The 15,413-nt window shown below is 36.4% G+C and overlaps 1 protein-coding gene across 1 annotated transcript in view; it reads left to right on the top strand.

Moving 5' to 3' along the window:
* The window catches only part of schip1 (schwannomin interacting protein 1), a 147,365-nt gene that overhangs the window by 41,050 nt on the left and 90,902 nt on the right, over window positions 1-15,413 (top strand). The window contains exons 6-8 of the mRNA XM_077722308.1: window positions 2,145-2,209; window positions 2,330-2,401; window positions 2,670-2,805. Coding sequence (XP_077578434.1) covers window positions 2,145-2,209; window positions 2,330-2,401; window positions 2,670-2,805 — 273 coding nt within the window. The remainder of the gene's footprint in view (window positions 1-2,144; window positions 2,210-2,329; window positions 2,402-2,669; window positions 2,806-15,413) is intronic.

Here is a 15,413-nt window from a genome sequence, read left to right as displayed (position 1 = left end):
TCTATACATCGGCTATCTACAGTATCTTTAATTTTCACTTTCTTTCAAGATATACATCTATTTCAATCTCAATTTTTTAATCTCTCAAACTGGTAGTCTCCATTTATCACCCTATCATTTTCTACGTGTATTTAGCAAGCTCTATGTTGCTATCACTCCCAATATCTCTTTCTGTGACTTGCGCACCAATGTATAAGAACATTGACTGACACACAGCCAACATTTTCAAGCAATATGTTCAAAGCTTATCTTTGTAAACGCTTAACCCCTTCATACTCACCTTAAAGCAAAGCGCCATCCCAAATCCTCTCTTACACACACATCCCACTTTTGAGACTTCCTTTTGTACTTTCTGACACTTCTGCATCTCTTTAGCTATTTTTAGTCATTGATACTCCCTTTTCATGCTTGTCTATTTCTAACCCTCTTTGATATTCTATTCTCTCATCTGAAAATTCCCAAATGACATATTTGAAAGTGACTGATTGTGAATGGTAAAAACTAACAACTATGAATGGGAAGTCAGCTGTCCTTTTGGGTCGAGATAGATAATGTTTTTGTTCAATGGAAACAAAGAAATGTTGACTCCGACTCTCCAGGAAGATGAGATCATAGAAAGGTATGAATCTCAAGCTGCGCTGGTGGTTTTTTTTTTTTCCTTCAGGATTTCTCTTTTCATCAGACAACCACTGAGGCAAACGTACTTGAAGAGTAAAACAGCACATTGAAGCGGTCATTGATCACTAATCACAGCCCTTGATTCTATCTAATGAGCTACTTGTTCCTTCTGGGAGGGCACGTAATGAGAAAAGCAGTGCTCATTGCACCCAATAGCCAAAATAAACCTTTTTTTTTTAATTTGAGGAAATAGAAGACATTAGGTGTTCCAGTTAGTGGAATACTCATTAAAGTTAATGTGCAGCCACTACATAATAAGCAATGTAGTTTTTTTTAACTACCCTTACCATTTTTTTATCATATTTAATGTTCTTTCATCAGTTTTGCTAAATACTAGTTTGTGATGTTGCCAAAAATATTTTTTTGGAGGTTTTTGTGGTTTTTTTTCAGTGTTACACTTGACTTTAATATTGAAATCAATTTAATACAGCCTAATGTACACCGATAGTTTAAACATGTTCTAAATAGACCTGAAGAGAACCTGTAAGCAATTTTAATTATCGCATTCTCCTCTATAATGCATCTTTTTGTACACATTTTTATCAATTAAAGCTCATCAAAATGCAACTTATGCCCATCAGAAGGAAGCTTTAATTATTTTTTAGAGGCACACACAATAGTGATAATTATCAGAGTAGTACTTTGCAGTTTAAATACTAACTAAGCCCTGCACTTCTATTTGGCAAGTAATATTCTAAAGTCTTACTGACATTAATGCCTAGTTTGCCTTTAACATGCCCAGCACAGCCCCGATATGCACCGTAATGGCACATCGTTTCGCTAATGTTGCCGTGTTGGACTCAAGCTGCTCTCTCGTGACCACATTTGAACCCCATTGGCTCTTCTAGGAAGAACTGCTCCACTTAAACTTTGTTTCTTCCTTGTAATTCAATTAGTCTGCTCAATTATGCAGAAGCAGCCTTGTCCTCATTAGGATGGAGCTGAATGGGAGGGAATATGACGTGAGTAGGGAGTACACAGCAAGTGAGAGAACTGGGAAATAGTTAGGAAATTTACCTGATTTTTATGGGTATTTAATTTTTTTTCACCTTCTTAATACATTTGTGTATTTGGCCTGTTGGAGAAAACTGTTGCATTTTCCCTCCTTCACAATCAACAGGCAGAGCAACATAATTATAGTTAAGTTACAAGTGTGGGCCTCTCTCTGTGGGTGACGAGATTATATAAAACGACAGTCTTCAGCCTTTAATAGCACATACATGCTTGATTGTATCATGCTGCCTCCCAAGGGCTAGTCTTGGTACCACACCATCGTGTATGATGGGGTTGCTGTGTTAATAGCAGGTTGTTTTTCCATTTTCATGTGTAGAATCTGAACATTTAGCCAATATGTTCACATTTCTGATATGTTTACCCTGACTTAATGTGAAATGAAAGCAATGGCAGAGAAAATTTCTGGTGAAAATCACATCAATGCAAACGGTTTGCCTATTTGTGTCACATAGGAGCAGCTCAAGAGCCTCCAGAGTGGATTCAACAACATTATTGATGGGAGCTTGCAGCTGCAGACGTAAGTAAACTAAATCTTTTAACAAATTCATACAAAGTAGACAGAACCACCATTAAAAAATATCAAAAATATCTGACCTTACACACTGAAAATGTATGTCCTCTACCTCCCCCCTTCTAGTGATGACCTGCTGGGAGACCAGGATGACAACATCAACATGAACATACCACCCTTTGAAACCAAAGTGTTGATGTAAGTTTATCTCTAAATCTCTTCCCTCAAACCCACAGAAAACTTTATAAGCAACACTTAAAACTTTCTTGCTGTGATTTACGCAAGGCCAGACGACATAAAGCTGACACGTTGATGGATAGTTTTGTGAGTGATAAAAAATATATATATAAAACTTGTAGACCTAGGTAGTTATGTGACAGAAATAGGTGAAGATATGGATTTAGTGAGGAGGAAATTGCAATTTTTGATATGGAACACTAACCTGTGTGCGTGTGCGTGCATGCAGTATCCAGCGAGCCTGGCGTGACTTCCTTCAAAGGCAGGAAACAGACAAGAGGAGCCCCTCCCCATCTTCCCTGTCATCGTCGGATAAGATGAGCATGTCCATCAGCATGGCTACCCTTTCCGATGGCAGCACACCGGTAAGTCATACCTAAGTGGTTACCTTTAATAGCCTGCTAGTAGAATGTTGAAGTCAAGTTGTTTTGATCTGACTTTTGGGTCAAATACGAAATATTTGCGCTTTTAGTTTTAGAATTGAATAGGGTTTTATTTGACTGATATTTAAAATTCATTATGAATATGAATAGTATTATTTGAATAATTGCATCATATATTATGGTGAAATTATGTTGATGATAGTAATCAGGATTCACATTTGTCTTCATAGGGTACACTCCATATTAATTATTAGACTAATTTATAAACAACTTAATCCAATGCACCTTATTTTTTTACCAATGTCTGTTTAAAAATATATATAATTAAGGAAAAATGGCTATTGGCTTCATAACTACAATTCACATAATTTAGAAACAAAAAATAGTTTAAAGAGTAAATAACTGAGTATTTAGTTCAATTTTTTTTATTTTTGGTGTTTTTTTGTGCTGATATTTGACTGGAAAATTCAATTCCAGCTTGATTGCTTATGGAGTTGATTGTCTACATTCTGGGATGTTATCAATTCCTCGGTTTATAACGTAGGCTGATTTGAGTGTATTAGAAAGTGTTATCTGTTTGCTGTCCAGAAGGAGGCAGTATGTCTTGCCTAATCCCCCCCACTCTTTAGACAAGCATAGACACACTCACATGAAAATACACCATTGCTATCCACTCCATCTTCCCCCCATTTTAACCCGATAACAAAAAATATCCTCTGGATTTCCTCCAGTGCTTTTCTTCTGTCCCTTATAATTCCACACTGAGAAAAATATCCGAGATGGCAGTCAACAGGCGGGTTAAGTCTTGGAGATTTCTTTTTCCCATTCTTTAAGGTGCCACTTGTCTACTGTGACACTCCAAAGAAAAGCCGAGAACACAGATTAGATTCAAATCTAGTGGATAAAAAAAGGTCAGGTGAAGGAGTGTGGGGTGCTTGACTGCAAAATAAGTGTATCTTCACACTCGCGCATGATGATGAGGCCATTCTATAGTCACACATATTGTGCACACTGTTTCTTATCCCTGTGTGCTTGCTGGGAATTGCTTAGCTCAGTGAATTTGACCTGCTGACAAGGGGAAGGGCGGAGGATCATTGCTTTACAGAAATTGTCTCTGTTGTAGTTACCTATAGGTGCATTTGTGTTAGTATATAGTAGTTTACAACCCCTCTCAATAATACTGTAGGTTAATCCAACTAACTATTAAAACTACCTAGTCATTTTTCTTATATTACTGTCACTTTAGTAACTAAAAGCCGGACCATGCTTGAATTTTCTTTCACTTTGGGTTGTGTTGAACCAGTATTATATTGTATTACATTAGACATCTGTTCCTGCCGTCCCTATAGACTGTGCACATGCATGTGGGCATACACACAGTCATATTTTATTAGGACGCCGATGTGGTCACCATCTGTTTGCCACCATCTAATTACAACCTTTTAGACTTTAGTATCACTCTTAGAAGAAGATTGCATAGCTTAGAAAAAGATGGTAACATACTTATAGTATTTGTTCTTTCTCTATGTGGAAAAGAATTTGAGCTCAGTCATCATGTCCATGGGATTTTATTTTTTTATGGGGGAAAAATAACATGTGAGAAAGTAGAAGTGCTCCCATGGCTCACTAACCTCAATGGCAATGGTGACAGTAGATGTGTCTCTTTATGATCGATCTTTGCGCTCCATAGCAACCCAGCCAGGCAGAAATGATAGCTTTTATTAAGAGGGAACCTGGCAAAACTCTGGGTCTTATACTCTGTTATGACATAATTTGCTGGTATTTTATTCTTTCATAATAATATACTGCCGCATCAATTTACACGCACCTTAATGCACACATTTTCAAGGTGGCGGGGACTCGAATATGTCAATATAAGGATGACTAAAGCCTGTCACCATGATTGATATGTGTTTATTACTGCATGTCAATCTATTAACTTTGTGGGGGATTTCTTGCAGTATTGCTACTAAATTACTGCATTAATTATGACCCAAAATGAAACGTCGCTTGAACTGATGGTAGTGCGCCACTTTAAAGACGATCTTTAAGGTGGGGAGCTGTCCACTTTTGTGGTGCTGATTCTTCCTTGCATGAGCGAATTATCGCCGCTAGAGTTCACTGCTGCGCAACATGTTTTTTTTCATGCATTTATAGGATGCATTTTAATATCTTTATTTGTTCCACGTTCAATTCTTATTATCTTTTTGCTCTGAATTGCATTATGCATCATTTTACATTTTGTATTCAAATGTAGTTGAATTCGAACAGGGAATATTTTATTCAGACTTTATTTCATCATATGTTTGCTGCATTACAATGAGTGTTTAATAGGTTAGGTACTGTAAACAAATAGTTGATTGCCCTGTGAGAAGAGGTCAATATGTTCTATGAATACACTTGTATTCTAATTTCTAATTTTCTATTTAGATGAATGGATAAGCTTTGAGTTTTCAGCTTCCCAGAATATAGAAAGATAACTGACTTTTTTTTAATTTTCCATTTACTTATCCCTCTTATTGAATGCCCTTCACTCATCCCTCACCTTGGCTCTTTTTACCTTGCATTTACTTACATTTATCCGTCTTTGCAGTCATCAATGAGAAGCTGGTTGTGGAGATAAGATATATTTGGCAAAGTTTGGTAGGTTTGAATGGAATGGAGTTTGGTGTTTAGCCTTAAAATTCAGCACATGTCCCAAAATCAGTGACTTCCGGCACTGAGATTGCATAGTCATTGTTGTACAGCAGCCTATTTGCTTCTAAAGGTTAGCTTCAGAGATGTCCCGGAATAACCCGCTGCCATTTTTTTTTCTGGCTCATCGTACAAAAAGCTTTTAGAACCTTAAGAGATTACTCAGCCACCAGGCAGCACCGAAAGCATATGTCCTCTAATTCAACTCATAGTAGAAACTGGAATCTTGCTCTGGCCTCAATCACGCCTTTTTTTGTGTTCACTGGGCAACCTTTCATTGCTATGGATGGAGGGAAGCAGTAAAGGTCACACATTGTGTCAGCCTTGCAAAGGGGATATTACACTAAAGGCTAAGCATTATCACATGGTTTGAATTGACTTGGCCCTCAGGCTCCCCTCTGCTGTATTTACTGTACATTAAGTTGGTTGCTTTGCCCTTCTTTCTTCCTTCACTCACCAGTTTGCAATTATCTTGTCACTGTTTTAAAGCACCATTTATGCACTCCATTTGTGCATCAATTTATTTCTTGGAAAAAGCATTGATTTTGAAAAGTGCAAATGAAATCTACGAATGTTCATTAACTCTGATAAATATTACATCCGTTTTAACAGAGATGGCTAGTATTGAATTATCATTTTTCAGTGGCAATCCATTTGGAATGAAATCGACCAATCGCTGACAGCCCTCCAAATTACTTGATCCTGTTACAGTAATACTAGTGTGCTTACCAAATTTGAACACATTCAAGTTTAAGTTAGTCATTTTCATGCACCACTTGAGGAAATGTGTGTACTATAAGAACTGTAGACATCCCTAATGAGTGTACGTCTTGCTACTGTGCCAACGGAAATAATCATTTGCGGCCATTAACATTGCTAGTCATCCAATCCATTTTGGACATCTATTAGTGATTAACACATTTAAATTCCAAGCAGAATGCTGAAAACTGGCACATCATTCTCACTGGTTTTGAAAGAGTTAAGCCTCTTTAATTTTATAATAATACATTATGCTACTATTTGGTTACTATGGAAATTCCACATTCACATTACACCACTGGATATAATTGCTCATCTCCTCCTACTCATTCCTTCATCAGAAAAAGAAAGGTACAATGATTTTTATGATCCTGTTATAGTAATACCACAGGAAATAGTCGGATAAAAATGGGATTCTTTAAATGACTTTACCGAAAGTCTCGTGCAGGCTCATACATTTAATCTCTCCTCCTTTTTTTTTTTTCATTACTGTAAATTGATTGACGAGACAGCCGACACAAGCTTTTCTGCTGCTCCTTATTCCCCAAGAGAAGCCCGCCAGGGCTGGTTTCTATACCAAGCTTTAATGGACGTAATCCCTCCTGTCGTAATCTCTCACCCAGATATAAAGTTGTGTCTCCCTTTAGCGGGCAGCCAGGAGACTGCAGAGGCACACTGACGTGAGAGTTATTGACGGACAAAATCATTAGTGACCTTTTCCTCGCCAAGCGGCGTTCGTGCGGTGAGTCGAGCAGTGGAGGTTACACAATGTTAACCCTTTTGTAACTGTAACCTGCCATACTTGCTGGAGACTTGAATTAGCTCTCAGAGTGACATTCTTGTGACACTCATTGGGTAAGACGCTCTGATCATAGATCTAAAGGGAAGACCACTCAGCTGCTCAGCTAACATTGAAGTGACATGTTCAACATGGACTCTTTCATGCGTGCTATACAGTGCAGGACTTTCTTTTCCCAGGTGTGAATATACTGATTTAGAATAAATTATTAAAAAAAATGAATAGTAATCTACTGGTTAGGAAATATTGGATGTCTGATTATAGTAGACCAGATGAAGCTAACTCATTTGCTGCCAGTTTAGAATGCAATCTAAAAATGGATAGGTGCCTGTTTTCTAACATTGTGTTACCAGTAAAGTCCTCGGGGGGTCACTGTTCTGCTTTGGTGTAGCGTAGCTGATACCCACAACAGGGAGGAGTTCCAAATCCAGGAAACCTGCAAAGCAAAAATTTTCTTCTTCTCTGGGGAATGGACCTTTTTATTTATAGGACATTATCTGTACACAATTAGCCTGCATTCAACACAATTCTGTTCTTTTTGACAATATGGTGGAAATCACAGTTTACAGTCTTGTATTTGAGGCCTTTTCCTCTCATATCAGCACCACCACAGGGTGCCTCTTTCAAAGAGAATATGCTTTTATCATAATTTTGCCCCTTATAAAAGGCTGCATTTTTTGCTTTCATCCCCTCTCATGGAGTTTTTCTTTTTTTTTTTTGATTCAGTGCCTTTCTAATGAAATATTAAAGTGTTTCTGAATGATGTCAGACTTTGTGAGTATGCGGCCATACTCGGATGTATGTGTATTACAGTAACAGGCCATTATCTCAGTGATCCTGTAGTCACCCGCCAACAAGGCCATAATTGTGCATTATGTCTAATTTGGGAGACTGTGGACATAAAAAAAGCAGCAGATTGATGCTATAAAAATTTATTCAGGCCCTGAGATCTATTGATTGGGGTTCGCACAGTTAATCAAAGCAATATTGGCCACATTGTCCAAAGTGTTGGAGTGTAGGTTTTATGTGAGGTCCTTTTTTTTGTTGCGCTGAGACAGTTTCTTCTTTTAGGATTATTGTTCTGTAGGTGTAAACTCTATGCTTTTGATGGATAGATACAATTGAGGGCATTGTACTGGGAATCTTTAGAGAATACCATACATGTGGAACTTGAGCTGTAAAAGTAATAACGTCAAGCGACATGTCCCTTTTTGGAATGAGATTTTTTTGCTTCTCTTCTTGGGATTATTAAGGGTTCCTCTCACTTCATTCATCCGTTGTTTTACAGTTTGAACAATCCAACTTTATTTTTATTATTGGGGTCGGCATTTTAAGAAAACATGGAAAAGAAAACAGATAAAAAGAGGTGGGAACGATAAAGGGAGAAAGGGGCTTTTCTCCATCCCACTGAGTGATCGGCTCCCCAGAGAGAAATAAACTGATTTGTGATTAATGAAAAGATAGAGGAAAGTGTTCATTTCCTTTGTTCCTCCCGCTTTATAACTCCCAAACATGGGAAATCCATCTTTGTAATGATGTTGGTGATTGAAGATGATGAAAAGGCAGATTTAAATTAAAAAAAAAAAGTTGACCAAAATTCGGAACGATATTTCCATTCTAACTCTTACTAAATACTAACAGGGAATTCATGTTGGATGCTAACTTTTCCCGTGTTTATCATATTTTTAATTCAGTCCAGACCAGTAATCCAAGAAGAGACTGTCTGTCCTCTTGGTCACCTCGATGTGATGTCTCCCACTGTCCCTAAACATGCCTTCAATATTGCTAATAAGGAGGGAAAACAGTATGTTAGGTTTGTTTTTAACATGACGTAACATATTTTTGTTATGGACTCCATCTTCATATTATTTTATCGCCAGGTTGTCTTGTTCAAACTTCAGAAAATATTGTCACGGCGGGATACAGACAGACATAAATCCAAATTTTCAACCACTCATACTCAAACTGAGCCATTGCTTAGTCCAGACAAGTAAGAAACATAATGGATGATGTTCTATTCAAGACATGCCAGGTCAGGTTGCTGAGTTCAATGATAATTTGATCAGTCCATGAATTCTGACTTAATCATCTTGATGAAGTTATTAATGGACTGAAAGTTTTGACCTAGTGATTCACATGGTGTAATTCACTCATCACACTTTAAATCTAATTGTCAAGTTTCCCTGTCTATTTCTGTTTGATTCATTTAGAATGAAAAAAAGACAAACAGTTTAAAGTTTCAGTACAATATTTCCGAGAGGTTTGGCCTCTTTATTTCAGTTTGTTGTCACTTTGTAGGAGAGCCCCATAGATACAATTTTACTACTCGAACAAGTAGACATGTGTAGGCATAAACAATATTCTATATGGTGTTGCATATTTTTTCCCACTTTGTCCACTGTACTCAAGACCAGATAGTTTTTCCTTTATGTGGTCAAAATGTCCTCACCAACTGCTCCAATCAGCACAACTTGCTCATCTCCCTACTCTTTTTTATCTTGGCTTTCACTCTGTCATTAGCCAGAGTTCATGGCAATTAAAGACTGCTAGAAACGGGCATCAAGCAAACGAGCTTGTGATTAAGCTACTTCCATCTATTCAAATGAGTAGCAGGGTTTACTGACCGAGATGCCATGGCTTAACTGAAATAGCATCACGCTTTACAATTATATTTTAATTAAACTTGGCAACCGTATCTCTCCAGATATTTAATGCATGAAATAAAAATATCAAACAATAATGATATTCCGCCAATTATAACCATTCATATTGAATTTTAATTCTATGAGAACACTACAATTAAATGCAGGTTAGGCATGACTGTCTTTTGTTTTGTTTACACATAAATAATATTGTTATGCCGAACCAAGAAAAACCTTGATAAGTCACAGAAAAAAGGAAGCATAATAATCGGGGCGATTGCAGGGGGTGAATGATAATGTTTAACCATTTGTATGCATAAGCTATTTAAGAAATATTTAACCAAACACAAACATTGAAAACATGACAAAAACAACACTGTGTTCTCCCAAAAAATAGTGGCTATATGAATTAAATCTATACTTAATTGCTGTATATGCAGATACTTCTTAATCTTGTGGCTGGTGCAGCAGCAGGCAAAAAAAATAGTGTTTATGCTGCTATAGACACATATAATTCATGCTCTTTGCATGTTCTAGCTGTGTATAAGAACCATGAATCCACAACATGACATTAGGTCATAAAGATACAGCAACACAACATGAGACTATAAATCTGGCATGAGATGTTGAATATAGGAGTTGTACCAAATATAGGATTGCATCTAAAAATGCTATAATGCCAATGTGTACACTTCTACAATTACAAATTTTGCCATATATATATATATATATATAATGTCTCCGCTACTAAATAGCTTGTCACCAAGGATCACGGTAGTTCAGCAGGAACATATAACATTATTTTTCCATATTTATTTTTAATTTTTTTAAACAGCGGAGCTTGCTTTCTGTCCCACTTTCTGTGTTATTAATTATTCGTGTCCTTCCATGTACACTGGGGATATTCATGCTAATTTGTGTACATATAATGTATTATTATAAGGGTACATCCTTTTTTCATCTTTATGAAGAACTTCATCCTTGTTTTAGATATATATACTGACAACTGTTATTTACTGCAGATGATTACATTGCAGATAACTGAAATGATGTTTGTGGATAGAAATAATTCAGTTGTAGATATATGAAGTATTCATTTGGGTATAAGGTCTTGATTCGTCACTAGTAGTCTGCAGAATTGCCATCCTAAAATTGGATATTCATCACCGTCTCATGTTCAAGTCCCTCGAACCTACACATTACTTTTCCCTTCAAATCTAATTAAATAATGTAACATCCAGTCAGTGTAGATATACTCAGCTGTTCAAACATCCATGCAGAATTTTGATTGCGAGATATGATTTTAATTATACTGGCGATCATTTGAATCAAGGTTTCTCAATGAGGGAGATTTTTATCATTTCCAATACTGGAAGCCAGCATATTTCTTTGATATAGTATTATATTCAAGGGTAAATAGATATATTTGTAATATTTAACTGTGTAGTTTGTGTGCATTGGCATTGTCATCAGCCTGCGTGGTCCCCCAAGTGTTAAGAACTTCCTGGACTGTGCTTCCGTATGAACGCCTGGCCACGCTGGCTTTGACTTACCGCTCGATGATTTAATTCCCTTTTAAACACAACACGTATCTTAGCTTGCGGAACACTTTGTTCGCTCTGTGCAGAGCTACTCCATTTTCTCTGCAATATTTAAAGCTGACGGCCATATACGCTTCAGAATATTCCCTAGATAAGATCAGGGAGTGGTTGGGAATGTCTCTTAAATGATGGATCTGATGAAATATTACAGTCACTTGCCTTGCTTGGCCACTCATTTTATTTAGTAAAACAAGGCTGCCCTCCTCTGTAAAGGCAGTTTCATCCATTTATTGTTTTAGTGTATTTATAGTATTAACTAAACAAAATTAATCATGTGTTTGGTTGAATGTTTGTGTTGCGACTGCAGATATTGGCGACATTCTTAGTAGTCGTTTGATGGTTGTATTATTCAGTGTATGTAAAATTAAATATTCATGGAGAGTGTAAATTTTAACTTACTCTCTGAATTTTCCTTAGCAGATAAAATGCATGTTCAATAGGGTTCAAGTTTGAACACCGGTCAATGTCGGTGTACTTCTAGAAAAGGATAAAGTAATATAAACATATTTAACATTTTTAAACTATCACTTTTTTCTTGTATTATATTCATTCAGTCTTTTGGATACCACTTATCCATTCATTGCATCTTACCTTATATGTGTTCTTTGACAACAAATGATGCTGTTACCACCCATCGATATACCATCTTCTATACTTTGTATCCTCATTATGCATTTATTTGTAACAAAGTCTAGTACTGAACCCACCAGGCATTTTCCATAAACACCTGTTGCATCCTAATATTCTTTTCAATTCAACCATAGCAGCCTGTAAGCGTAAGAATTGGCACCACATTGCAAGGCCTATTGAAATATTCATGCACCTCACAGGTATGTTTACCTACTGAGGCTATAATTCATGCATACATGCTATCTCGAAATGCGTGTGGTTTTTCTTCACGGTTAGATCGGCTTGGCACAGGTGTTCAACTGGCAATAACGATGACATTTAAAACACAAAATATGATTTTTGTCAACATTACCCTTGACATTCACATCTGTAATGACATTTTTTTTACATCGCCTAATGGAAATCATAGTAGAGGTATAATGTCTGCCTGTATTTCTATTTTTAAATGGCTGTATCTCCATAACGTGTACTAGTAGCTCTCTCAGTATGCATGTCCCTTAATTACTTCTGGGTTCTCTACATATTCCAGCTCCATTCATCACTAAGGGAATATTTTCTGACATTCTCCCCCAATACAATCACCTCTACTGTTGAAATATAAATATGCCAGCTGCGCTTGTAATGCTGAGACTGTCAGTTCAACAGGCCCCTTTAATTACACACTATCTAATGTGCTATCTGTACCACTGTCCAAACCCCTGGTCATCTTTTTCTAGGAAATGAGTTAGATGAGTTCATTTTTTTTATTAAATAAGAGCCACCCTGAGATTGCAATATCGCTGTGAACAAAAGAAGGTGGGTCAAATCCTGTCTTCATTTGCCTGTCACAGAGTTTATTATCCGTTCAGATGCGACAGCACACTGCAGTCTGATGGAAATGAAATGGACCACCAGACAGACGTGCACCAAACGGATTTGTCACCTTTAAATCATTTACCCTAAGCAAAGTTTTTGATTTAAAAATCTTGATAATTAGTGTTGTATTTAATAATGTAATATATAAAGGCAGATGTTTTAGTTATTTTAAAAGCCACAGTTTGAGCATTAAAACTGCGTTTAGATTTCAGAAGAAAAAAAATCAATTAATTGTATACTGCACATAAACTAACCATAAACATATTAATAGAAACAATTCTGAAATATAAAATGTGGATACATCGCTGTTTTAGTCAAATATAATCGATCTGTACTTGTTTAATTCACTCTTGTGAAAAGAAAAAAAGTATTTTAATGTTTAATTTAGTCAATATTTATAGAGGGTGCTCACAATCCACTCTTGGTACTCTTACCACATTTTTTTACAACCAGTGCTTTACTATATTTCTGTCTTTGTCAGTGATGTATTGCTTCGGAAATGTGTTCAGTGTTGTGGTTGTAGTTTGCAAAGGTATTAACTTTCTAATGGTCTGGCTGTACTATATTGGGTGATCATATGATGAACACAACTACAATTTTAGAAATTATGCTTCTATATATCAGTGTCACCTTCCAAGCCTCATTACATATTCTCATCTTGGTCCATTAAATCCAGAAGCTTTTAATTCGTATCCACTTTCTGAAATAAATATTTTCATCATTACTTTTACATGTAAGATCTAGTCCTTGGCCAAAACTTTAGACAAGAGTTGGGGTCCCCATTGGCTTGGTTGTCATTGTAATGATATGACAATTATAAACAATTTAAAAAAAAGTTTTACTATTAGCTTACCCAGTCTCAAGTGTTGTGTCATGTGTGAACAAACAGGTCAAGAGTACAACTACTTTGTCCTTGACCTCAAAGTCCCATATTGATTTAATAGCCCCTGTGGACACGCCATGTGAGGAAAGAGGAGAAAAGATTTATGAGGCGTTCCTCCCTCCAAGGTAATCTGCTTTTAAGTGCAGTGAAAGATGCAAAGAAGCGGGTCCCTCAGGGATGCAGTGTTATTTCTGCTCGAATGTTTTATATCCGGCGCCTCTTGTTTTCTTTTTTTTTCCTTCCCTACTCTAAGAGAATACAACGATTCATGTTCACTTATTGTCCCCTTACTTTTCTTCCCTTGCAACTATCTCTGATATTGAACAGAGAAAGATTCTGACATGTTTTCACAAATACTAGTTACAGAGAGGGACCTTAAGCACTTATTTTTTCCAGACATGACTGCGTTTCAAGTCTAAGTTCTAAAATATAAGTCTAATTGTTGTAATCATAGGCATTCTTTAGCTCTCATGAACCTTTTTATAGCCTTCAGGGAACTATTTAAGCTGTAGGCTCTGCTCTGAGCATTGACAATTTTGCACGTGTGGATAGATTGATAGATTGAAGGGCCTTCACTCCAGAAAAGGTAACTATAACAACCTGGAAGCAATAATAAATGAAATGTTGCTGTCTCTGTCAGGCAATTTCTGCATCGACTTTGTTTATTTGTTCTAAAATAATAATAGTGATAGGCATGAGGCTAATTTACAGCTGATTGTAGTTCGAGCTTCAGGCTAATCAATCAATAAGAGCTAATTCATATTTCTCATAATATAACTTTTAACCAGAAATGATTAGTATTCGCAGAAATTCCATTACTTTGAACATACGCTATGCTTTATTCTCAATTTCAAAACATGCTTTGTTAGTTTATAAATACTCTAAACTATGTGTATTGTGTTCCCTAAAGTTAACTGGAATTGACTCGAGCTCACAGATTTGATTTGATCTGGCAGGCTTTGCTGTTTTTCCAAGTTGATAGCCAATCTCTATCTTACCATAACAGGGGGGCAAAGTTTCCTTTCCCTCATTATGAGGGAATTTGTGCTTCTATTCATCTTTTATCCTTCGGCATTTACAGTAATCCTTACAGCAAAGAACTCATTTTGTAGAGGTCTTCAAAGATAACAGAGTTTTTGCCTTATATCAGTGATTGGGATCTTTCCTGTTGACATATGTCATTTATTTCTTTGTGTTTTTTCAGTTTAGTCTGCTTGGTTATTAGTTCATTTTCAAGACGATTGCTTTTTTTTAATCTCCGGGACATCATGTCAAATGATCAGTCTTAAGGAGAAGAAAAAGAGACAGAAAAACAGACACAGCCTACTATAAATATAATCTGTGGATGCCAAATGTATTTCTATATTATCTCATGAAGCGGAGAAAACCAATTTAGTTTTTAGCCTCATTTTCCAGCAAATGAATTAGGTTTTATTTATTTATTTGTTTTTTTAATTTGTTTTTGAAAGCGGGAAAAGTTTTAATCCTTATGACTACAGACAGAAAATAATTGAGTCTTTGAGCTACACACAAATGTGCACCCACTCAAAAACTAACTGTGTTGACGGATTGGCAGCACTTTCCAAATACTCCCTATGTTAGTTATTTTACCTTAGAAAACTAGTCTCACTTCCTATTTGTGGACTACAATACTTAAAGGAAAAACATTTGTTCATGTTGTTTATCATAGGTGGAATAATAATGACAGATCTGGAAAAGCTTCATCA

Source organism: Stigmatopora nigra, chromosome 8 (assembly GCF_051989575.1).
Source record: "Stigmatopora nigra isolate UIUO_SnigA chromosome 8, RoL_Snig_1.1, whole genome shotgun sequence".
NCBI classification, from domain to species: domain Eukaryota; kingdom Metazoa; phylum Chordata; class Actinopteri; order Syngnathiformes; family Syngnathidae; genus Stigmatopora; species Stigmatopora nigra.
Note: the sequence above shows the minus strand (reverse complement) of the source record. Positions and strands in the feature narration are given on the sequence as shown.